General features: G+C 36.0%; 1 protein-coding gene across 1 annotated transcript in view; it reads right to left on the bottom strand.

Moving 5' to 3' along the window:
- Positions 1-9,432: 9,432 nt before the first annotated feature.
- RFX6 (regulatory factor X6) overlaps positions 9,433-24,954 on the bottom strand; it is a gene marked incomplete at both ends in the record, with an annotated part of 63,309 nt that continues 47,787 nt past the window's right edge. The window contains 9 exons of the mRNA XM_080700520.1: positions 9,433-9,608; positions 11,375-11,587; positions 13,604-14,116; positions 15,401-15,607; positions 16,204-16,326; positions 18,220-18,337; positions 19,270-19,379; positions 20,761-20,905; positions 21,771-21,930. Of these exons, the coding sequence (XP_080556646.1) occupies positions 9,433-9,608; positions 11,375-11,587; positions 13,604-14,116; positions 15,401-15,607; positions 16,204-16,326; positions 18,220-18,337; positions 19,270-19,379; positions 20,761-20,905; positions 21,771-21,930 (1,765 nt within the window). The remainder of the gene's footprint in view (positions 9,609-11,374; positions 11,588-13,603; positions 14,117-15,400; positions 15,608-16,203; positions 16,327-18,219; positions 18,338-19,269; positions 19,380-20,760; positions 20,906-21,770; positions 21,931-24,954) is intronic.

Here is a 24,954-nt window from a genome sequence, read left to right as displayed (position 1 = left end):
GGTTCTCCTTGCAATATTAGGAAAGAGAATGGAAAGCACTTGGCCCAAATCTTGCAGTTTTGAAGCATTAGAAACATTCAGCACATTAATAATTTCTGTTTATTATTTTAATCAATTAGAAAAAAATTTGACTTCTAAGGAGAAAGGAAATTAGTCAATGGAAAATGCTTTCTTTGTAACAGAAATTTTTACAGAAAAACTTCATGTTTTGACCATTTATTATAGTTTGGTAAAAACAACGACAATCAGACTGAAACATTGACAGTTCCCCTCTTATAATTATTCATTAATAGAGGAAGAATTTGCATCATTGTATAAAACTTGTTAAATATGTATGAAAACAGGTTGTTTTAAAATATTTCTCTTAATCTTGTTATCATTTATAACAACCACACCATATTGTAACCAGTGAGTGCCACCTCTATGAAATCATTTCGGAAGTTAATGATTTACTACATTTTGTTTTTTCCCCTTTACTTTTACATGACAGAGTCTTATTTAATTAGCACTGGTCTAGGTTATCTTACTAGACAACACCAGCAATAGAGTAGTCTATATTGCACCTAAAGACACAAAAGAACAGTGTGTGTTATTTTTAATATCACCAATTCCATACAATCTGGAAAATAATATCTAGTAAGTTACTATTTACCAGGCCTGTATGACACGTCAGGAATCATCAAGCTAACAGACCATTGGTCAAGCCATCTCAACAGAAACTCCTGTGGTAAATACCATTATTAAACTTGTTTTGCAGATGAGAAAGTTGAGTCTCTAAGAAGTTATCTAACTTATCCCACAACTAAAGTCGCCTCAAACACAGATCCATCAAGCTCTGCAATGTTTTCAATTGCTACATATTTGACTTTTACTTTGAACACATATTTTGTGTTAATTCTGGCTTTAATATCTTACTAGAAGCTTGAATAACAACTTCAGCACTGCTATGTAGAGGCAAGCCTGGTATTCTTGGAGAAATCCTTTTCCCAGGGGGCACTCTAGGCTCTCTTTTTTCCCTGAGGTACCCTATCTGACTCTCAAAGGTGGGGAGTCCAGAAAAAGCTACACAGCAGTTTCACTAGGTCAAGCTACTTAGCACAGAAGTATATGCCCCCAGCTAGTTTTTTGCTTTGTTTCTGAGATTTGCCAGTTTGTTTCATTGTCTTACATCCAAGGTTCAACACACCCGCAGCAGGCATTCTCTGCTGGGTTGATAACAAAGTATCTTAATCCCACAGACCAGTGAATATTCAGCTTTATATAAAAATACATCAGACAGCATCTTCAAACGCATTTTCTTTGAGATGTTTCTTTGAGGAACAGAGAGTCAAATGGATATTATAAATTGTACAGGTGTCCAGACATTGAGTGATAAATGAAAATGTGTGTGTGTGTGTCAAACGCATTGTACAAATATATTTTCCTCACAATTCAGAGGCAAGAAATCTTGTCACTTTTTAATATAAGATTGGAACAGTTTTCTTATTTATGGAGGTCATGTGTAAAGCATTAATAAGCTAAGGTACACAAAACCAAATGACAAATCTTGATTAGCAAACTGCCCACGAAGCTCATATTTGCCTCGGTGTGTTATAGATGCTTGAAGGCTGTAAATCTCTGACCCTCATTCTGACTATTGATTAGTAAGAACACCACCCTCGTTTTTAACTAATAAAAACAATGGTTTCTCTTTGCTTTAGGGCAGGTGTCATATTGAGTGGTTAATTTTTCACTTTTGTGAATGCACTCCTTTCTAGATTCCTACTTGAAGGTTCTACAACTCTTTTTAAGAAAAAGTAAAATCACCACAGAGGTCTCTGTTTTGACCTCTTCACCTTTAGTTCCCTTTAACTATAGGGTTAAAATCAACCATGCTCAGTACAGGAAAATGTTATTTAAAAATATTATGGTATTTTCCATTTTCTTGTTATTTAATGCATTTTTTTCCAGAGAGGAAGTCTCAGATTAAATTTGTGGGAAAATAATAAAGAATTCTACCAAAACTTGTGTATATTGGCTGAAATAATTTGTGTGTGTATGGGGGGGGGGGGAGTACTGGGGATTGAACCCAGGGGCGATTCTACCTTTGAGCTACCCTATTTTATTTTTTGTTTGAAACAGAGTCTTACTAGGCTGCTGAGGGTCTTTTTCTGAGGCTGTTCTGGAACCTACAATCCTGTCTTAGCCTCCCAAGTACTGGGGTTTCAGAAGCAACACTGGGCTTGAAATAATTTTCAAAAGATACTCAAATTTGGCCGGGCGTGGTGGCGCACACTTGTAATCCCCGCGCTTGGGAGGCAGAGACAGGAGGATCGCGCAGGTTCGAAGCCAGCCACATGCGCTGGCTTAGGAGACCCTGTTTCCAAATATAAAAATGTAAATTTGAATTCTTCATAAAGAATTTCACGAGATTAATTTCCTTGAGTATGTGTTATAGCATACATGAAAAGGGCTTAAACTCTGGTAAATCATTTTTAATTGTGGAATACAGGAAAGCAGGGGTTTTCTCTTGAAAATACCTCAGCAGTTTCAGTTTATCAAAATCTCAGTTAGATTTTCTTTACCTGGTTCTTGTTGTTCTTTACAGATCTTCACAGTCATGCAAGTCCCATGTTCTGTCTACAAATTACTAAGACCATCATTAAAGTTGGAAAGCCCAGACCATCTCTCCACACTCATTCTGATCATTTTTTTCCAGACTTTTCATGCTGTATCACATCTTTTCATCTTTTTTGTCCAGTTGTAGGTTTCTCATGTCCTGGATTCTTGTCCAGAACATGTGTCCTGCTACTCATCTCTGCCAAAACCCCACCGCAAATTTCTTTCCTTTCACCATCCACTTCTTTCAGGTCTCAGCTGGTCCATCATTTCTTCCAAGAAGCTGCCTTGACTGGCTCTCTCTGCTCATTCCATCCAGCATGCCATGTACCTCCAGGAGCTTAACTATTACAAATTTTCTGAGCAACTGTCACATATCACACTTGCAATTATATCTTTTCTCCTCCTCCTCCTCCTCCTCCTCCTCCTCCTCCTCCTCCTCCTCCTCCTCCTCCTCTTCCTCCTCCTCCTCTTCCTCCTCTTCCTCCTCTGTCTCCTTCTTCTTCCTTCTCCCCCCTCTCTCCCTCCCTTCCTTTCTTCATTCATTTCCTCCCTCCCTCTTTTTTGGTACTGGGGATTGAACCCAGGAGCATTCTACTTCAAGCTACATCTCCAGCTTTATGTTTTAAAGTTTTTATTTGGAAACAGATCTCACTAGGTTGCTGAAAATCTTATTACATTTCTGAGGCTAGTCTCAAACCCAAGATCCTCCTGTCTTGGCCTCCCAAGTACTGCGATTTCAAATGTGTGCCACCACATCCGGCTGCATGATATTTTTTAATTGTAACCAACAGTATGAATATTTAGTGTCTGCCCCTCTTTTATTTAATGTCTGTCTGCCTTCATAAACTTTAAACTTCATGAGGGGAGGGACCTTATCTGCTCTTATTATCACCAGTGTGAGCAGACATATGTGTCAAAATGTGGCATAAAAGGAACTGTCTCTTTGGACCTTCAATGTGTTAGTTCCTTAACAAAACCTAACCACATTAAAGAACACTACCAAGATACTTTATTAGGAATACTCAACAAGTAAATTTTAATTCTTGAGGGACAATAAAATATTTGTAAACAATAAGGTAGTCTTTAATAGGAAAAGGAATTCATAGACATATGCTTTGGTATGCCCAAAGTTTTCATGCCATTAAATGAACAGAGAAACTTCTATTAGAACCTTATAATATTAAAAGTGAAAGTCAAACGAGTGTTCCGTTTTACCTTTTATATTTTTAAATTCTCATGACTATATTGGAAAACATGAACATATAAAGAACAAATTTGAGGGGAAATCAGATATATAACCAGATAAATTAAATTCTATAATTTGTTTTCTCATTCTAGAAAACAAATTGTTTCCATAATGGGAAACATTTATGCTGTAGTATTTTATAACCATGATCTATTTATAGAATTTTGCTATTAGAAAACTACTTGGAAACCTTTTTAACAATCATAGCATAGTTAAGGGTTTATTTTGTGATTAAATATATCAAAAAAGTAACTAAATTTTTTATCAGAGTCTATTTACAACTACCAGTCTTTTCCAGCCATTGCTAATGCCTATAATCAAGGAATAACTGAAATTTATTTTCTTTTCATTTAATCAGTATGCCTTTTGAACAGACAGGTTGTGTTCTCTGCCATTTACAAACTCTAGGATTTAATTTAGAATTCAATAATTGAATGAGATAGTACAATAACCTTTTATATCAATTCATCATTTCTTATCTTTCCCAAAGAACAAAATGTCCTGTATGTCATAATCACTATTGTTTGCTTTTCTGGAGGGTTTTTGTTTAAATTTCTATAACTCACATTGGATTGTAAATCTGCCCTCAAAATATTATGTGAACAGTTTAAAGAACTCATAGCTGCTATTGTGATATCTATGTGGCAATTAATTTCACTCTCTGTTATATAAAAGCCTGAGTGCCTATAACGTACCTTTCCAAAGCCAGGCATGGTGTTGTGACTTTTAATCCTAATACTTGCAAGGCTGAGACAGGAGGATCACAGGTTTATGGCCAGCCTCAACTACTTAGTGAGGCCCTCTGCAGCTTAGTGAGACCCTGTTTCAAATTAAAGAATAAAAAATAAGACTGGGGGTTGAGCTCAGAGGTAGAATACCGCTGGGGTTCAACCCCTGGTACCACAATATATACCAATTTTCAGGAGGTTTAGGCATATGACTCATAATATTTTTTTGAAAAGTTGAAACTTTAGGTTGGGGTTTCAGAATTAATTTAGGTCAAAGATTTTATTCCTTCTTTTCCACCCTTTTCTTCCTCTCTCCCTTCCTTCTCTTTTCTTTTTCTTCAATTTTTTTTTTTTTTTTTGGTGGGAGGAGGCTAGAAAAGGAAAATATACTAACTAGGCTGATTTTCAAGAACTATTTTAAAATCTATGATAAAGAAGTTTGAAGGTTTTCACCATAAATAAATGAAAAAATGTTTGAGGACATAGTTGTGTTTAGACTGATTTAGATATTAGCCAATGTATACATGTTTGGAAACATCACATGATACCTCCAAAATATGTGTAATATTTAGGTTTTTATGTTATCAGTTAAAATAATTTCAAATTAAAAAGACTTGCAATATTTTTGCCCAGTTTTTATAAAATATATTGGCAAAAATAGATCTAGCACTTCAAAAATAAAATAGGTGAGTCTCTGTTTTAAACAAGTTTTTTTGTTTTTTGGGGTTTTTTTTGTTTTTGTTTTTTTGGTGGTACTGGGGTTCCTGGAAGCCCTTCTACCTCCGGGCTACACTCCCAGACCTATTTTATATATTTGTTTTTGAAACAGGGTCTCTTACGCCAGCGCGGCTAGCTTCGAACCTGAGTGATCCTCCTGTCTCCGCCTCCCAAGCGCGAGGATTACAAGCGTGCGCCACCACGCCTGGCTAAACAAGTTTATTTGAAGAAGAAGAAATACATACTGCAGTGGACCTGGAAGTATAGTTAAAGCAGCTATACCTTAAATTGCTAAATGGAAACTGCATTCATCAAAGGTCCAAAGGCAAACTCTGGTGGGCAACAGACAGCCAGACATTGTTCCTTACTGGTCAGGATATTGCAATCACTGCCCTGGTGTTCTATGGCAGGCATGGGAACTTGTCGTGTCTATGTGCTATTGGAGGAGCCTATTTTTGCTTCAACTCAGCCTCTTCTCTACTGCTTCTTTCCCTTTCTCTCCTAGACTTCTGTGCCTGTCGGTCTCTCTGGGCAACATGTGTAAGTTTTGTAGTCATACAAAATGTCATACATGTAGTTCTTAGGCAATTCTGTAATTGAATTTGTTGTTTCTAATGCAAAACATTGTTATTGGGCAAAATTAGGGTAATAACTTAACCTCACACCCTACTGCAAGTATTATTGGTTTTAAAGTGGGACAATTCTTCAATATGCAAATATGTCTCACACATTGTCAGATATTCACATCCCTGGTCTTGGCAGTAGATACTGATGGCCTGCCCTTTTCCAGCACCGTGGCAACCCAAAACACCATCCTTTATCCAGTTCCAATAGGCTCTCACTGTATGAGGCTTTAAAGGGCCCATTGATTCTACTTTCTTGAATTAGGAACAGAGAAAGATTTTTATATCACAACTGTAATTTGATTTTAAATTAATTAGTTTTTTTGTGGTACTGGGGTTCCTGGAAGCCCTACTACCTCCGGGCTATACTCCCAGACCTATTTTATACTTTTATTTTGAAACAGGGTCTCTTAAGCCAGTGTGGCTGGCTTCGAACCAGCACGATCCTCCGTCTTCACCTCCCAAGCGTGGGGATTACAAGCGTGCGCCACCATGCCCGGCTAACTTAATTAGTTTTTAAAGACCCAGGTTCAGTGGTGCACTTGTCATCCCAACAACTTCACTTGCTGAGGAATGATATTTCAGAGTTCAAAGCCTGAGCAACACAGCAAATTCCTACCTCAAAAACCAAACCCAAACAAAAAACCTTTTTAATCTAAAATATATTTGGGATAGTTAAAAAAAAAACTCTAATTCTTCTTAATGCTATTTTTTCTTAATCCAGTTGGTAACTTGAAGGGAGAAAGATAAAACAGATTTCTTCTTTTCTGTGATTCTATGTTAATGACATAGCTGGGCTTTAAGTTGTTAACAAAACACAATCTTGGTCTATGAACTCTATTAAGAATTCACTTAACTAATTGTACCATTAATTTGTCATCATGCCTTTTATCTAGTATAGTCATCATTACACAAGATTTAAAAAATAGTACCCTAAGAAGAGTTATAAATCTAGTAGTTTTAAGCTCTAATTTCAAATGTTAACTTTGCATTTTAAATAAACATTAGCTTGAACAGGTCACTTCTTTATAATTAATACTAAACAATCTCAAAAAAAAAAAAAAACTACTGGCAGAGTAATTTTGTTGACTTTGAAAACAAAAACAGTAAAAATAAAGACAAGGTCCTTTAACTATATTAAAACCAACAAAAAAGAATATCAGAAAATGCCTTGAACATACGGGCTTTAGATTAATTAATGAACAACTCTCAAATGATGCATGTAACTAAAGGGCAGAGGGAAGTTCTGTTGTCTCCTGTTCCTTCTAGGCAAAACTTAAAGATGCTGCCACCTTTAATTCATGTAGGACTAGCATGGACTGTCCAGGGGCATTCAGAAATACATGAGGTATTTTTTGATTGACATAATGACTGGGAGAGGATGTTCTTTTGCCTTAAATGTATTTGGGATACAAATCTTGTGAAATATGCATAACTGTCCAATAAAACAAAGATGCAGTGCTGGTGCCTGCATTGAGAAACACTTACACATCTGCCAGGCACAAACTCAAGTCCCATTGCCTAGGGAAAAGAGCAAGTTAGTCATCTGTCTTTTCTTGAAGTCAATCAATCACCTTTATCAGCCCAGTGCAGGGAAACCCAGAGATACTGCTCACCTGTTTTCTGAGTTTTCCCTGTTCCAGAGTCAACTATTTCTGCTGCGATGTTTTAAAAATAGGTTAGGGAAAATCTTTGCAAATAGGGTTAGGGCATATCCTTTAATATTCTTTTAAATGATGCTCATGTTCTTCAAAACGAGTCTTGCGTATCTTCCTGTTTTCCACTTCTTCTTTCTGCTGCTCCTAACTATTCTCAGCATATCTGCTGGACATCTAGAGAAGAGAATCATCCTTCCAAATAGATCAGCTAATTCCTCTTCTACTCAACGCACCTTCCTCCATCTGCTAGTAGGTGTCCGCTAAAATAACATATTCCTCACATTTTCTACTCCAAAAAAACCTTCAGTGAACTACTTTATGTCATATCAACCCTTTGTTATTACAAGAAATCATTTTAAAGGCATAGCAGTGTGACTTTCATTTTTGTGTTTTCCATGTTGTCTACTACAGTATCTGACATATACTGGATACTAAATATACATGTAATCACAATACATTGACATTTTGGTTCCTCACACTGAAAACATGGCTAAACACTTCTGAAAGCTATTTAGTTTGATATTTCAGTTCAAAACTTTCCACTCTCAAAATTACTCATAAAAGGGATAGAATGCTTTCTATTTCTCATAATTTTCAACTGTTGCCAACTTTTCTGCTTGCTTCATTAAATGCTACTGTGCACACTACTAAACAAATAGCAGAGCAACACTCAGACAAGTCCACAAGCAACTGTTTACTGCTTGCTGAAAACAACTTCAGTTTGTTTTACCAAATTACATTATGATGTAAATGGATATCTGGGAATTACCTATTCTTTTATGAAACACCTGGGGCTTATGATACAATCTAATTCTTAATACAAATTCTTAATACAAATAACATGAGATAGAATAATGAAAAAGCTAGAATGGTGATATCAAATTGTATTAATTTGTATGTAATGAATTCTTTCCTTCTGAGTTAGTCTTTGCATTCAAATGTTCATTGAACACTCATTGACTCTCAGTGTATAAGGAAAGTATCTGATAGAAGACTGTTTCCAAATATGAGGAAGTTCAAACCAGTCTACAGGTCACAATTTCTTCATATATATAGGCATGTATCTGATATGCAGATGTTCTTGAGTGTTTCAATTAACCAGCTTTAGTCTTTCATTTCACATGCAAATCATTTCTGCTATAAAACCCCAGCATCCTTCAGAAACAGCACCAGCCCTGAGCACGACCAAGCCTTTAAAGATGTTTCCATACATCATTTCTTTTATTTTGTATCTTTTTTTAGGTAAAGAGGGGGAAACATTAATCATCTCTATTCAGTTACATAGAATTGGAATACTGCTATGTAACAGAAATCATCACACCAATGCACAGGAATTCAAAGTCAAGCCACTTTGGTCTAGGCTGAATTTAATTAAGTCTTCACCTTGTAAACATTTCCATAGGAGGTAGAACATACACATTTGACTTTTTGTCAAATAAAGGAGAGTAAACAATGATTCTGAGATCCTAATAAATTAAAAACTTTGTAAAAGCATTAAATAAACTTTTCTCTGTTTTAGAAACCAAAGATAAAGAAACATACAGATTTTCAATAAATTAGAATGTGAAATATTAAATCTTCAGAGTTGAAATGTTTGCATCTTCAAATCGCCACTGGCTTCATTTGATAATGTTTGAAAGTACAATTAATAATGAGATCACACTTGAAACTATTTGTGTGCAAGGCAAACTCTGCCAGTATCTCCATTCACTGTGGAATTGTCCTTAGTGACTGTGACTTAAGAAACAAGAGCCCGTCACTGCAGATTTTATTTTCTTTACTCTTTTATAGTCTGAGTAAATGACAATATTTCTGTGGTAGAGATTTTAAAAATTTCAGCTCCAGAAAAGATTTTTGGTCTAAGTGCCTCCTGCTGCTGTTCCCATAAACACAGTGTTGATAGGTGGCAAAGAGGAAACCATTTCTCTACTGCTTGCCCCATGGGAGTCCAGGGTTTCTTGCGCTGGGTACTGACTAGAAGTTCCATACATACACTGAGATGAAGAGGAAGGAATTGGGGTTTGCAAGCTGGAAGCTGTAAAGGAAAAGAGAATCAGAAATTGCAAATTGATAGATGTTTTGTACGCCCTGGGAGTGTGTATGTTCACTGCCTGCATGTTGCAGAAATTACATGTGCTCTGTCAGTAAGAACAAGGCTTTAAAATTAGGGAAGCCCACAGTGGGTCCCTGTAGGACTCACCAACTCTGTCCCCTCTGTTCACCCTGAAGTCCACTTTGCAATCCATTTGTAAGCCAGCTCAGACAACTGGAGCTTAGAACCCACCCTACTTCCCATCTGTGTTCCATCAAAGCTCACATTACCTCTGCGAGCAAATAGAACTAATAGCAGCAAGAGTCACCCAGTACGTTTTAGTCTCATGGTGAGTAAATGTCCTGAAGTGGAATTTTCTACTTCATTAGAGTAACGTAGAAGCAATGACTATTTGTAGATAGCAGGAGATGAGTAACTAGACTCTGTGTGGGGAGCATTTGTGATGGTCACCGGAAGGAAAGAGAAGTGCTTCCTATTGAATTATTGAAAAAGTACACTGAGCGAGGACAGATAGAATTTGTCTCATTTCCCCATGTGCTCTGGATGAGTGTCAATGCCCTTTAGTCTAAAACAAATTCCATTGGAAGATTTCAGTCATCTAATATAAACATTAATGTTCTGCCTTGATGCTCAGCTAATATATCCTTGTCCAGTGATACCTTATTATTAATTTTAGAAATTTAATTTACATATAGATTTAGTCTCAAAATCTGCTATTAGTGTTAATATAGTAATTAAAATAGACTAAATGTACATGTAAATTAGGTTTTAGAGTTTTTTTTTTCAGCAGTGGGAATTGAACACAAGTCTTTGAACATGATAGGCTGAGTCCTCTACCACTGAGCTATACTCTGGATTTAGTTTTTATTCCTTCTGTTCACTTGCTGGTTTACTGGTTCCTTCTTTGCAGTAAAAATGCTTTGCTAAGTGCTGGGATACATCAAGAACAAATTGTAGAATTACTTCATAGATGAAGTTCAGGGACACCAACTTGGTTAGAAAAAAACAAGAAACTACATAGCAAAACACTAATTTGTCAGTTTTTACATGAATTTTGTGTTACAGAGTGATGAAAATAGCAACACTTTCTACAGAGATGCTCGATCACATTTTACAAAAGATTGAGAAAGCACTATAATTCTCATCACAGAACACCATCTTAAAAAAGTGTGGAGTGGCGCTGGGTACTCATGGAGATTATTGGGTCAAAAAGCATATCATTTGTAGCTGGGCGTGGTGGTGCATGCTTGTATCGCGCAGGTTCGAAGCCAGCCTCAGCTACTTAGTGAGGCTCTCGGCAACTTAGTGAGACCCTGTTTCCAAATAAAATATAAAATAGGTCTGGGAGTATAGTCCGGAGGTAGAAAGTCTCTGGGTTCCACCCCCAGTACCACCAAACAAACAAAAAAACACAACATATCATTTCTATCTTCTTGAAACTTATTTGGCTTAAGATGGCATTTGACAGGTTACATTAATGTTTTGCATATATAATAGATGCCAGACATTCTTTTTGGAAAGAATAGCAGATCTCACAATAAGTGGCATAGTACTGACACATGGTGTAAGCAAAGTAAACTATTAGTAACTATATATTATATACAAAAACATAACTTCAGAATCACAACGATAAATCAAGAGTGAGACTGTTATGTCTAGGCCACCTCAATATTTTCTTCTAAATCAGGCTGCATATTTGAGATTAGCCACATTTAAAAAGTGTTTTCAAGAACTGCAAAAACATTTACCTACTACTGGAGTCCGACATGCAACTGGAGACGATGCGTCTGCATAAAATGAGTTGGCCTGCTTTCTATTGCTATCGTCTAAAATGTTCAGTGGGTCGTGGATATCACTGTATGGAGGCAGTGAGCGAATGCTGCTGATGACAGACACGTGTTGATTCACCATGGAGCCGAGCCTGTGAGACTCTGGGTAGTTTACATTGCTTCCATAGTACCCTAGAACAGAAAGTGTTCAGAATGTATTATTGGCTTATTACAAAAAACATTCCAGAAGAAAAAGAACCACAAGGTAATCAGGTAGAGTTTGATATCTCTAAAGATATCACACTCTAAATCTAATATCTTTTTCTTACAGAACTGGATTTGTGCAAATATGGTTTACTATGCGATTTTTGTGTGTTTTTTTATAAAGAATCATATTTTGAGACAGAGACTGCACATCTGTCATATTTTCTTATCTAAGTTACTTAGGCCTGCATATGATGAAAGAAAAAAGCACTCATATTATACTAACTTTTAAATACTATTTCTTATAACAAATAACCCAGTCAAGAAATAGGCAATTAAACTAAAGATACTTTGCAAAAAAAAAAAAGAAAAGAAATACAAATGGCCAATAAATGCATAAAAAAGTCCAACATCATTAGCAATCAGAAAGATGCAAATCAAAATTTCACTGAGATTTCATCTAACCCCAATCAGAATAGCAATTATGAAAAAAAAGCAAACAACAGTAAAATGCTGTTGGTAGCATTGCAAAGTAGTACAGCCACTATGGAGATTCGTGTAGAGATTTTCAGAAAACTGGGAATGAAGCTACCATATGATTCATCTAAACCACTACTGGGTATCTTTCCAAAGTAACTGAAATAAAAATATTGCATTGATTCATGCATATCCATGCTTATAGAAGCACAATTAATAATAGTCAAGTCATGTTTATAGTCCACAATTCATAATTGTAGAACCAATCTAGGTATCCATCAACAGGTGAATGGATTCAAAATTATGGGACATACACACAGTGGAATTCTACTCAGCGCTAAAGAGCAAAATTATGTTATTTGCAGGAAATGAGTGGACCTGGAGAAAATTATGTTAAGTGAGAAGCCAGTCACAGAATGTTAATCATCACGTGTTTTCTGTTGTGTGAAAGATAGGGAGTAAAAGAGGGACTTTAGATAATGAAGGAGAAACCTCAATGAAGCCAGGGAGTAGGGGGAGGGAGGAAGGAAGAGAATGAATGGAAACACTTCTATGGATGTTATGCACATATGTGAGAATATCAATGCCAATCCCAATATTGTATATGGTGGGGGGGGGAGCCGAGAGGGGAGAGACTTACCAGTGCTGTGTACATGTATGTCAACATCACTATGAACCACATTATGCTGTGAGACTAATGCCAGTAGTATACCAATAAATGTATTAAAATGCTATTTTTATTTATTTATAAGCTCACATCCACAGGAGGACTGGCTTACATTCAGAAGAAAGGCTTCAAAGAAACTACAAACAAAGCTCATTTTTGTGGCTGAAGGTGACAACTACCACAGGTCTTTTTTTCTTTTTCTTTTTCCTTTTTTTTTTCTTTTTTTGTGGTACTGGGGATGGAACCCAGCGGCATTATACCTCCAAGTTGCACCTCCAGCCCTATTTTTTAGTCTTTTAAACAAATTTTTTTGAAACAGGTTTTCACTGAGCTGCAAAGGGCCTCTCTAAGTAGCTGAGGTGGTCCACCAACCTGCAATCCTCCAGTCTCCACCTCCCAAATGCTAGGATTACAAGTGTGCACCACCACGCCCCTGCTACCACAGGTCTTTCTAGCTCACTTAACTTTAAGTTTTACTAGCCTAACAAAGTGAACAGGTTTTTTTTTTGTCCTAATCATTCAAAAAATTTTTTCAGTTTTCCATAAAACACATTCTTCGCTAAAAATATTTTAAAAGGAAAGAACACTCTTCTTTGGGCCTATTAAGGTTTGTCTCAAGCATATGGCTGAGCATAGGTCTTTTTTATATGATGTGTGGCGTGAAAAAATGCAAATTTAATGAAGTCATAAGAAGCAGGAAATACGTATGTGGCAGAAATCATTCCCAAATATCTAAGACTCCATGATCTTCATAAGCCTTATATGAGATGGTATGCTACTCGGTAGAGGTAGAACTCAACAACAGATTTTTCCTTATAGCCTTTTCAAAAGCCAGAAAAAATTCTTTAAGAATTTCATACCATTTGGTGAATTTGAAGGCAGCGTTGCTCCTTGGCAACTGGTAGCCCCTGTATTGCTTAGGAAATTAAAGTTTCCTGTATTTAAAAATTGCATGCTGTGTGAATCTTGGGCATGTGGGGATGGTCCATAACTGGAAGGTGGCCGAGAATTATATGGAGACCCAGCACAGCTGCCACTGAAGAAGTCTCTAGAAAGCTGCTGCTCAGTCCAGGGCATGCATCGACTGTGCTCACTGCGATGAGGATAGAGTCCAGATGTGGGGTGGGGCTGTGCCCTAAATACAGGCTGATAGTTAGAGTTGGTCCCATAAAAGTCATGGTTGGCTTGCGAGAGAGTAGGGTAAATGGTCTCTGGGTATGTGGAGCAGTGCGATGGAACGGAGAGGACTGGGCCCACACTTGGGGGCCTCCCTGCCATCGGCCCTTGGTTAATGACGCTTCCTCGGCTAGCCATGGCTGGAGAGATTGGTGGTGTCATCAGATGACCAGTGCTCTGTGAAAGCTCCACTGGACCTGGAAAAGAATTACCATAGCATTCGCTTAGTGGCACATGAGAGTAGATGGACTCGACTCCTAGAATAGTCAAAATATTTACTAATATACTTTTTTTTCCAACTTGGTTTATTCCTACTCCCCCCAAAATATCTGTACTAAAATAAAAATTGATTATATGTATGTTATACATATAATATGTTCCATCAGTAGAGATTTGGAGTTAGTGACTACCCATTAAAGTCTGAAATACCTGCATACTCCTACAGGTATTAAGATGGTTAGAACTCACACAGGTGGGAAGGACAAGGAAGCCTGATGCTCATGTTTCTCCATAATTAAAACGACAAGCTGAATATAAAGTGGTTTTATTGTTAGGGTAAAAGAAAAATTCACTAATTTCAAAATGGTCAGAGCTTCAAAGCAGTCAATTCAAAACATCACATAAACATCACTGATGAGCATTGGGATCTATGAATGCCACCAACTCCCAGAGCCTACAATTTTCCATTGGTGGAATTAGACCACTGAACAACAAGACACTTCCAGGTTTAAAATTCTCTATGTACAATGAATTCATGTATATAAAAGGATTTTAAAAATGCAAGGCAATAAGCAGATTTAAAATATTCTTAAGTAGCCAATTCAAACCACTATACATTTATTTTAATCCCCCCAAAGTTGTGATAGTTACCCTAAAATGGCTGGATCTACTTTTTAATAGAGAAAATATCTCATCAAAAACCAAAATTAAGGCCGGGCGTGGTGGCGCACACTTGTAATCCCCGCACTTGGGAGGCAGAGACAGGAGGATTGCGCAGGTTCGAAGCCAGCCTTGCTGGCTTAAGAGACCCTGTTTCCAAATAAAAATATAAAAATAGGTCTGGAAGTGTAGCCCGGAGGTAGAAGGATTTCCAGGAACCCCCGTACCACAAAAAAAAAACCACCCAAAAAATAAGTAAGTGGTTTTTTTTTTTATATTCAAAGCATCTTAAAAATTATATGCACAACAAATCTAGTTTTTTCTCCCATTAAAGAGAATTACTCATACTTCTTACATAATTTACTGAGTACCAAACTGTGATACTTATGTTAATAATGGTATTAATAAAGATATGAATGGCAATTGCTTTAAATACAAAATAATAAATCTTACAATATTTTAAATCTTACACAAATTTAACTAAAATACTTTAAATCCTATAAACTAATATAAATTAGTGAAGGTAATCCTGAGAAACCAAGCAGTAAGCTCCTCTGAGCCATGTGGACATCAAGCGGTTCTCTTCCCTGTTCCTCCTGTACCTGTGAGCACCATGCTCTCTGTGTTCCCAGCGGGGAAGGGGTGCAGAGCAGGGGCTAAGCCTGCAGGTTGACTGGATGGCAGTGGAAGATAAGCTGTCTCTGCGTGGCTCTCGTTCTTCACAGAGTCACTGGAAACTGAGCTTCCTTTATTACGATTGGCCAGAAAGCAAGAACTTGGGGAAGCAGTGAAGGCAGCCTTACTTGCATCTGGAAAGATTTTTTAAAGTAAGAAAACTGATGATATTCCCATATTCCAAATGGATAATCTCAAGTTAAAGACACTAGGAATGTTTAATGGTGAAATGGAAAACTCCTAAGCAATGTTTTCTGTGGGAGAGCTTTTCTTCTTGGCAGTGGGGCAGGGTTTTGTTATCTGCTTATTTGCAGGGATAGGAATGTTTTGAGGGGCACTCTGACATGAATATTCTTCAAAATAGAAGTTTTCCCATCCTAAATAAATGCCCTTTTCCCCTCTCTCTAAGTTCCTATAGAGTATATATAAATATATAGATAGATGCTGTCACGAATTATAATTATTTTTGTATTATTTTCACTTTTCCAGCTTCCCTTAAGTTCTTATAAATTAATACCATCAATTTGGTAAACTTTAAAGTTTCCAGTAAAGAACTTTGACTATGTATAAATGGAAGGAAAACATCCTGCTCCATTTGTGTATATAGTATAAGTAGGGCCACGTATGAAGGTAAACTCCAAGACTATTTATAAATCTAGATTGTACACTTGCTTCTTGAACTTAGGTTTAAACAAAGAAATATGAAAAACATAATAGCTTTTCATATTACCTGAATTCTTCATATACTTGTCCAGCAAATTCTGTAACTCCTGCTCTTTGTCGTTATTAAACTGGGTCTCCATGGCCAGGAGAATGTATTCATCAAGAAGCATTCGGATCAGATGGAAAGAACCTTGTTCATGGGTGAGGAAAGGAGAGAGATGTTGTGGATGGATGAAGAGAGAGAGAGAGAGAGAGAGAGAGAGAGAGAGAGAGAGAGAGAGAGAGAGAAAGAAGAAGAAGAAGAAGGAGGAGGAGGAGGAGGAGGAGGAGGAGGAGGAGGAGGAGGAGGAGGAGGAGGAGGAGAGAGGAGAGGAGAGGAGAGGAGAGGAGAGGAGAGGAGAGGAGAGGAGAGGAGAGGAGAGGAGAGGAGAGGAGAGGAGAGGAGAGGAGAGAAGAAAGGGAAAGAGAAAGAGAAAGAGAAGTCAAGTTATCTTTGTGACCATCTCACCACACTTTACAAGGAGCAAATGAAACAAACAAATACTTGTTGGACTTTAAATGACCTGCTAAGACCAACATGCTTAACTTGAGTCTCTAATCTTTCTGTGTACAGCCTGCCCAGCTCACTGTGTGTACTGTCTTGCCAGCTCTGCGGCCACTAATTACATCAAAGGAAAATACGGATGAAAGTGAGACATGCTTTATGCTTTAAGAGGGCACACATTGGAGAGTGATAAGGTTTAACTTGGGGAGAATGAGCTCTAATCTGCTCTATTTCTGTTTACTTTGTACTAAATAATTAGACAATGGCCAACATGGTCTGAAAAGTATCAAGTCAGATGTCTTTTTAGCTTGAAACAAATATTCCTTAATTTGAAAAAAAGAGATGGCCAAAGGTATAAAGCCTTATACCTTTTGTAACTTTTCAATAAATTTCCCAACAATAGTTTTTTCATAATAAAATCAGGTTTTAATGCTATATATTTTAAAGAACTTAAAAACCAAGCAAATCTATTTCAAATAATGCATTAGTGCATTTTCTTTGTTTCTTCATACAGGTTCACTGATTTTGTTTAATTACATTAAATATTAAATAAAAAGTTGGTGAATTTTAACCTTTTACAATGTAGAAGATTTCTTTAAATCAGCTACTATTAAATGTAGAGTTGCTGCCAATATTCTTAGGATTATAACTGTAAAATAGGAATCTCAAATTTTGAGGAAAGAAGGTGGCCAATTTTTGAAAAGGTGAATTTGACTCATTTTATGAATCACTGAGATCAAGAAAAAATGGTTCCGAAACTTTAAGAGGGTGTTTTCTCAGTTGCTCTTTAATTCCTGGAGTGGAGTTATACGGGTACCAGGGAAAGATAAAAAACTTTGCCATATTGCAGAGTCCTGATTTGAAAATAGTGTTCTAATTATTATTATCAATTTGTTTCTTTGTTTAATGAAGAAAATTTATTTCAGTACTGATGAAACTTAATGGCTGCCACCCAATAATTATTTATTGAATGTTAGGCAATGTTTTTTAGTGTGTGTGTGTGTGTGTGTGTGTGTGTGTGTGTGTGTGTGGTACTGGGGATGAAACCCAGGGGCATTCCAGCTCCAAGCTATACCCCTAGCCCTAATTTTTATTCTTTATTTTGAAACCTGGTCTCACTGAGTTGCAAAGCGCCTCACTAATTAGCTGAGGCTGTCCTTGAACCACAATCCTCCAGTCTTAGCCTCCCAAAAGCTGGGATTACAAGCATGCGCCAGGACACCTGGCTTTAGGCAATGTTTTTTATATATATCTTTTACTAAAGGACTTACATTATCATATAAAAAGCATATTATTTTCCATCTTTAATGAGCAGACTGGCTTGTGTAAAGCCATAGCCATTAAGAAACAGTACTAGGATTTAACCTCACATGAGTTCTGACTTCAAAACCCAAGCTGTTAGCTACCATTCTCAACATATTGATATTCGGGTATTGTTTGAAAAGTAACAGTGTCATGTGTTTAAAAACTGCCAGGAAATATAACTAGGGAACAAAATGATATAATACACGTAAGATTTCTAAAAAGCACGTAGGATACCAAAACTCGATGCATTGTTCAAGGTGAGATTATGCATTACTCGAGCACCAAAAAAGCTCCACTTCAGCAGAAAATCTTGCGCCCTTTTCTTTAACGATCTTCCATTTTGTTTGCTAGTCTAAAAGTAAAGGAACAAAATGAAACTATAAAACCTGTCATTTCGTTAGTACATGCATCCTGTCAAGAGGTAGATAAGCTGTCTGGACAGATGGCATGGCATGTCACTTGTTTCGTCAAATAAAATGGTTTGTCCAGGGGTTTTCATTTCAGCCTGGCTTTGTTGTCATTTTGAGGATAATAAGTCTTTATTCTATATGGCTTTGTTTCCTGACAGAATTAGACAACAAAATGAGATATTTTACAAGATATTTTTATCTTTTAATGTTTTTGATAGTTTAAAAAAGATCAGCATGTAAAGTGGAAAGGAAGGGTGATATATTTCTGTGAATGATTAACAGACTTCTCAGGTCCTGAATGATAATCTGTTTTCCTTCCCAAAGAAAAAAAGGCTCCAGACTATAACTAGCTTCCTTGAAATGGAATGGCTCACACCGACTAGTGATGGATATATTTGTTCTCATTACCTTGTTTCATGATGGATGACTTGAAGGTTAACTGAAAGAGTTGAAGAAACCAAATAGAAAACACAAAATACTGAGCTTTAAGAATTCAGAGCTACAAATGGGTAAAATCAAGTTTTCTGTCAGTATTCATGAAAACTTGACTTTTAGGAAAGGGCTAGAGCTTTCCAGTTTCTGAGTTTATCTTTTACTAATGAAGTTACTCAGGTGGAACTTTTGTGGCTGGCAAAAAAAAGAATAGCATCTTGTAGACCTTGGTTTAGAAAGGAGGAACATAATTAAATCCAGGCCAATGCTCTCAAAGCTGGAATCTTCCCAAGGTCAGTATTTGGGCTACCTTATTTGTAGAGCTTCAAAAGCTTCCCCAAAAAGCTTTACACACAGCCTTACCCCACCAGTCAAGAAATAATATCCAGCTTAGCATTAACTCTTTAAAAATTCACTTTCTGAATCTGTTATTTAGACGTACCTTAATAACTCTCTGTTCTACCACTGTATCCAGCCATTCAATAAACGCCTCCACGGTGGCATTCTTCTTAAGGAGATCCTTCAGTTCTTGGAATACAATGATAGAGTCATCTGCCATGGAGAGAGAGAGAGGGAGAGGGAGAGGGAGAGGGAGAGGGAGAGGGAGAGGGAGAGGGAGAGGGAGGGGGAGAGGGAGAGGGAGGGGGAGGGGGAGGGGGAGGGAGAGGGAGAGAGAGAGAGGGGGGGGAGGGAGGGGGAGGGAGAGGGAGAGGGAGAGGGAGAGAAAGAGAGAGAGAGAACACAAAACAGAATATTGCATAAAAACCTAAGAATCATAAGAATCATTAATAATTGTATGGCATGAAAGGGAAAGTCAGATTGTGTAAAAAGAATTTTTAAATTCCTGAGAACAGTAACGAAAGAATGCTAGATATTTAAAAATTTTTAATCATAAGTATGTATACCTTGGCATGTACTGAAATAGAAGTTTTCATATGTATGCATATGCATATGTGATATACTGGGGGAGAATAAATTAATAGTTAAATATTAATTTTTAACTCAGTACTTTTATTATATGAAATAGATTATTTGAAAATGAATGAACCAAACCAAAACTGTTAATTTCCTGCTTTCTGAAAAATCCTTTATATTTTAAATTTGTACTGCAAAATTGAATCATTTACACAAAGAACCTTTTATCATAAAATTTAATAAGCTTAGGTTTATCATTTTATTGACAAGTTTGAGGTTTGCTGAGTCTCAAAAACAATAAACTTTTATGTTAAGAAGCAAAAAGTAGTGTTGAGGTTGGACCCCAAAGAGCAGACTGAAGTTTGTGTTATATCCTGTAGGAAGCTGTAGTTTTTGTATTTCAGATAGGAAGGAAGGGGAAATAGAGGGTTTCCAGCCATGCCTTAGATATGGAGCCTGTTGTCTAAAAACCATCAACTAGTCTAAACTTGCATGAAATTTCTACTTCAAATAGTATCCTGTTGAAATATTATTTTGATAAGTTCATATACCATAAGATGACAGTATAAAACACATGCAAATATGTATGCACATAATGTAAAACTGAACAAAAATTCACAACTAAAAAAACCACTTTGATTACCTAAGTTATTTTTATTTTGGTTATTTCTAGGTAATGAGATTATATATTATCTTCGTTTTCCTCAATATTTTCTGTATTTTCTACAATACATATTGATTCTTAATAGAGGATACATTTTTTTCTAATTAAAAATGTTTCTATAAGCAGAGTTTCTCCAATGGATGTGATTTTTCAGCCAAGGGAGTTTTGGTAATGACTGAAGATATCTTTGGTTTGGGAGATGCTGCTACTGGAGTGTGGTGGACAGAGGTCAGGGATCCTGATGAACATCCCATAATGCACAGCACATGCCCCCACAGAAGAGAATTATTCATCCCAAATGTCAAGAGTGCCAAAATTGGGAAATCCTTTTCTTCATAAAGAAAATGGACTTACGTTCACTGTAGATATCAGATTCAGTGTCTGTGCTGCCTGAAATGGTAAGAAGGGCCTGAGATCCAATGCTATTTAAGTCAACCTTTTCAATGTCAGATACCATAGAATTCACAACATGCTGGTCAAAAAGAGCTGGTCTGGCAATCTGCACAGAGAAGGCAAAAAAAAAAAATTAATACTCTATTATTTGCAGTTTATGTAAAGGAAAGTTTTATTAAGAAAAATAGTGCATTGAGAAAAAGAACCATAAATAACTTCTATAATTTTAAAATTAAAAACTATAGCTGAGATACATGATCATCTCTGTAAAGGGTTTGAAATTTTATTTTTAGATTTAGAAAATGAGGATGAGTCTCTTTTTGTGATCCTGGTCACAAAACAAGGATTTTAAAATGTTATATTTATTATCTGGAATTATCCTTAGCTAGTCTTTTCAATTTTGTGGCTAAACACATTTAGAAAGCAAATTCAGAGGAGTGAAATCACATATTCCTAATTGTGTTTGTTCTTCCCTATTAAAGAGGTCCATAATTAGTAGCAGTTAAAAATGTGTTTGTTTTGTGAGTTTCACAACATCAAATATCACATGGGCTCATTCCTCACTACCTTAATTTGTACCAGTCAGATTCACACAGTAAATATGTGCCTTACATTTTGGTTGCATTAAGATGTTTTTTGTTCTTTATTTTGAAATAACAGAAAAGTCACAAAAACAGTACACAGCACTTCCATCTTCTTATCACCTCGCATAATCACTGCACTTTTTCCTGATTTAAAAAGAATCAGGAAAATATCCTTGATCCAATACTAACAGTAAAACTATAGATGATTTCAAATTTCACCAATTTTTCCTGCTAACATTCTTTTTATTTCTAGTATTCACTCCGGGATCACATATTGCATTCTGTTGTTGTCAATTTAGTTTCTCTGTGAGAGTTCTGCAATCTTCCCCTTATCGGAAGACTCGCTTTTGATTTGGTGACTCAAAAGCCATCAGCTTACCCACATACCTGAGCAAGATGTAGGAAAGATGTTTGTCGCTTCAGAGAAGACACAAATCTTCGCACAATGGGTATTTTCTTGTCAGTTAGGGCTTCTGGCAAGTTTTCCAAGGACGAAACAACCCACTGTTCCCAATTTTTAGCAAAATTTCTTATGTCTGCTAGTAAACTGCAAATAAAACTGTGTTAAATGCTATATTGTTCAAAAGAGCATTTAATAAGTATATTTGAATGGAAATAGATTATTAATCTCTGCTTCCAAAAGCATAAATTTGAAGTGAAACAGGATGCAGCCCGTGTCTGCCATTTATTATCTTGGTCAAAATAGTCAAGTTCCTCAAGCTTCAGTTTCCTCATCTGTTGAATGGGAATAAGCATAGCAGATAGTCATAGCATTATTTTGAGGATTATATAAAATACTTTATGGAAAATGCCCAGGTTAAAGCCTGGAATGTGTGAAGTACTCAATAATCAATCCTTTGTTATTACAAGTTCAAAATCCAATCATTTTCTAGGAAATATATTTATTGGAAAACATAAATGTACATGGATATTGTATAATCTTGACTTCTCAAAAGATACCACATTGGGATTGTATCAATATTTTGTGTATTTAATATTAGTTTTCATAAGATGTTCCTGTGTCCAGTTTTATGACATGAATTACCAAAATCATACTAAGTGGCTGAAATTGGAAAGTAGCAGAATAAATGTAATAGGTTCTCATTCTCCTGTAAAAATATATAAAACAAGCTTGCTACACATGAAAATTTCTGAACACACAAGGAACTAAAAAATCATAAGGAAGAAGGATCTTTCATTTATACACATGAGGATGTGTATAAAAAGAGGAAAGCAGGAGAATATAACCTTAGAAATGTTTAATTATAAAAACATTAAAATGACTTGCTCAAGTTCATACATTTGGGAAGCAGAGTTATGAATTCATTTGGCTCCTAAGTAAAAACAGAGTAATTTTAAGCCCAACTTAGAAAATTGCAAATGTTGACTGTGTTGATATTAGGAAAACATAAACATTTAAAATCACTTTAAAAGCTCCATATCGTATCTCAACAAAACAAATCCAAGTACATTTGAGGAAGTGCATATGTTGAATAGTGACATGGTACAGGAAAAAGTATAGGAAAAGTCTGGAGTCAAAATCAAGACTCTTGTTATTACTAATTAGCTGGGAAGATATATATTAACTTCTTTCTGCCCCAGTTTTACATTTGAGAATTTTTGTATCACAATAGCTACGTTAGAATAAGACAATGATTTTTTAAAGAAAAAAATCAAATTATTCAATGAGAAGGAATTGGTCAAAGTACAGTGCTCTCTGAATAGTGGATATTTTTGTCACTACTTGATAATGCTGAGCTACATTAGAATGGCAGGGTTTTGCAGTAAACCATTCACAGCATGCATACTAAGGCTCCATTTTAAAAATGTGTATATTCACTGAGATTCCATCTAACCCCAGTCAGAGTAGCAAGCATAAAGAAATCAAATAACAACAAATGCTGGCGAGGATGTGGGGAAAGAGGAACTCTTTTACACTGTTGGTGGGAATGCAAACTAGTTCAACCACTATGGAGATCTGTGTGGAGATTCCTAAGAAAGGTGGGAATAGATCCACCATATGATCCAGCTATACCACTCCTGGGTATCTTTCCAAAGGAGTTGAATTCAGAGAACTACAGCAACATATGCATACCTATGTTCATAGCAGCACAATTTGTAATAGCCAAAATATGGAACCAACCCAGATCACCATCAACAGATGAATGGATAGCAAAACTATGGGAAATACACACAATGGAATTCTATTCAGCCATAAAGAAGAACAAAATTATATCATTTGAAAGAAGATGGAAAGCCCTGGAGAACATTATGTTAAGTGAGATCAGCCAAGCACAGAAGAAGAAGATACATATGTTTCCTCTAATATGCCCAAACTAGGAAACACAAAGAATACCAGAGGGACTCCAGATATTGAAGGGGAAATACTAGCTAAGTTTGGATGGTAAGATAGGAGAGGAGGAAGGCCGGTCTCGATTAATAAGGGTCTACACTTGAACATGTGTAAAATTATGAATAAGACATGGTTAACCTGGACAACCATTGGTGTGTGTGTGGGGGGAAATGTGGGCGGGGGGGGGAGGGCACCAAATATAGTGTAAATGTATACTATTTATGTTCAATAAAAAAATTGTCATATTAAAAAAAAAAATTTCCAAAAATAAAAAATAAAAAATAAAAAAATAAAAATGTGTATATTTACAAATATTCCTAGAAATAGTCTGAGATAATAATCTAAGAAATTAAGAAGGTAGTGAATTGAGAGATGTTTTAAAATACACATATGTATTTTTTATTCTTTACAACAAAACTTTAAGAGTTGTGGTAATAACAAAGTGAAATAATGTATAGTCTCAAAGCCTATATTTAATAGAAATCAGCTATTATTTTAAAAAAGTTATGTGACCATATGCCTTTCACTTAGCATAGCCACTTTGCTATTACACAGAAGTGTTAGTACCAGTTCAGAGTACAGATTAGGTGTTTAAAGACCATAATCAACAAAAGAAACTACTGACCAGACCAATATCAACTGTTATATCAATAAATAAAATAATATAGAGGAAGAGACATAAAAAATCAAAGTTTCTTTTATGAATCATCACGTATTACTGAGCATCAACTATGTTCAGGCCTAAATAAATGTTTTCAAGGGAAAATTTGGCTCGATTTTTCCTCAAGTTACTCTTGTGCACACATTGGAAAGAGCTTTATAAAAAATATTTAGGTATTATTTTAACAGACTGCTTGAAATCATATTTCTCTATTAAATGGAGGCAATAATTAATTCTGTTATGTGACTTTCTGATTTTGCAATTAAGGTCAAAGTTAATAAAATATAAAAATGTTCTTATAGTTTTTATTTTGTGAATATCTCTATCAATTATCCCCACTTATCATCTTCCATCTAGTTTAAATTAGAGAATTTCTTAGCACTTGAAGGTCAATCACACTAAAGTGCCACTTTGGCAGCTCCTAAAGGGATATTTCAGGGTGTTGTTCCACTCATTTTGTTCACTGAGGTTCAAATTAGAGGATTGAGGAACATCTCTTCTAGCTAACTTAAAAGGACAGAAGTAGAGTAACAAATTCTTCATGAATAAATAAATCA

Source organism: Muscardinus avellanarius, assembly GCF_963383645.1.
Source record: "Muscardinus avellanarius genome assembly, chromosome: 8".
NCBI classification, from domain to species: Eukaryota; Metazoa; Chordata; class Mammalia; order Rodentia; family Gliridae; genus Muscardinus; species Muscardinus avellanarius.
The sequence above is the reverse complement of the archived record's forward strand: the minus strand, read 5'-3'. Positions and strand labels throughout refer to the sequence as shown.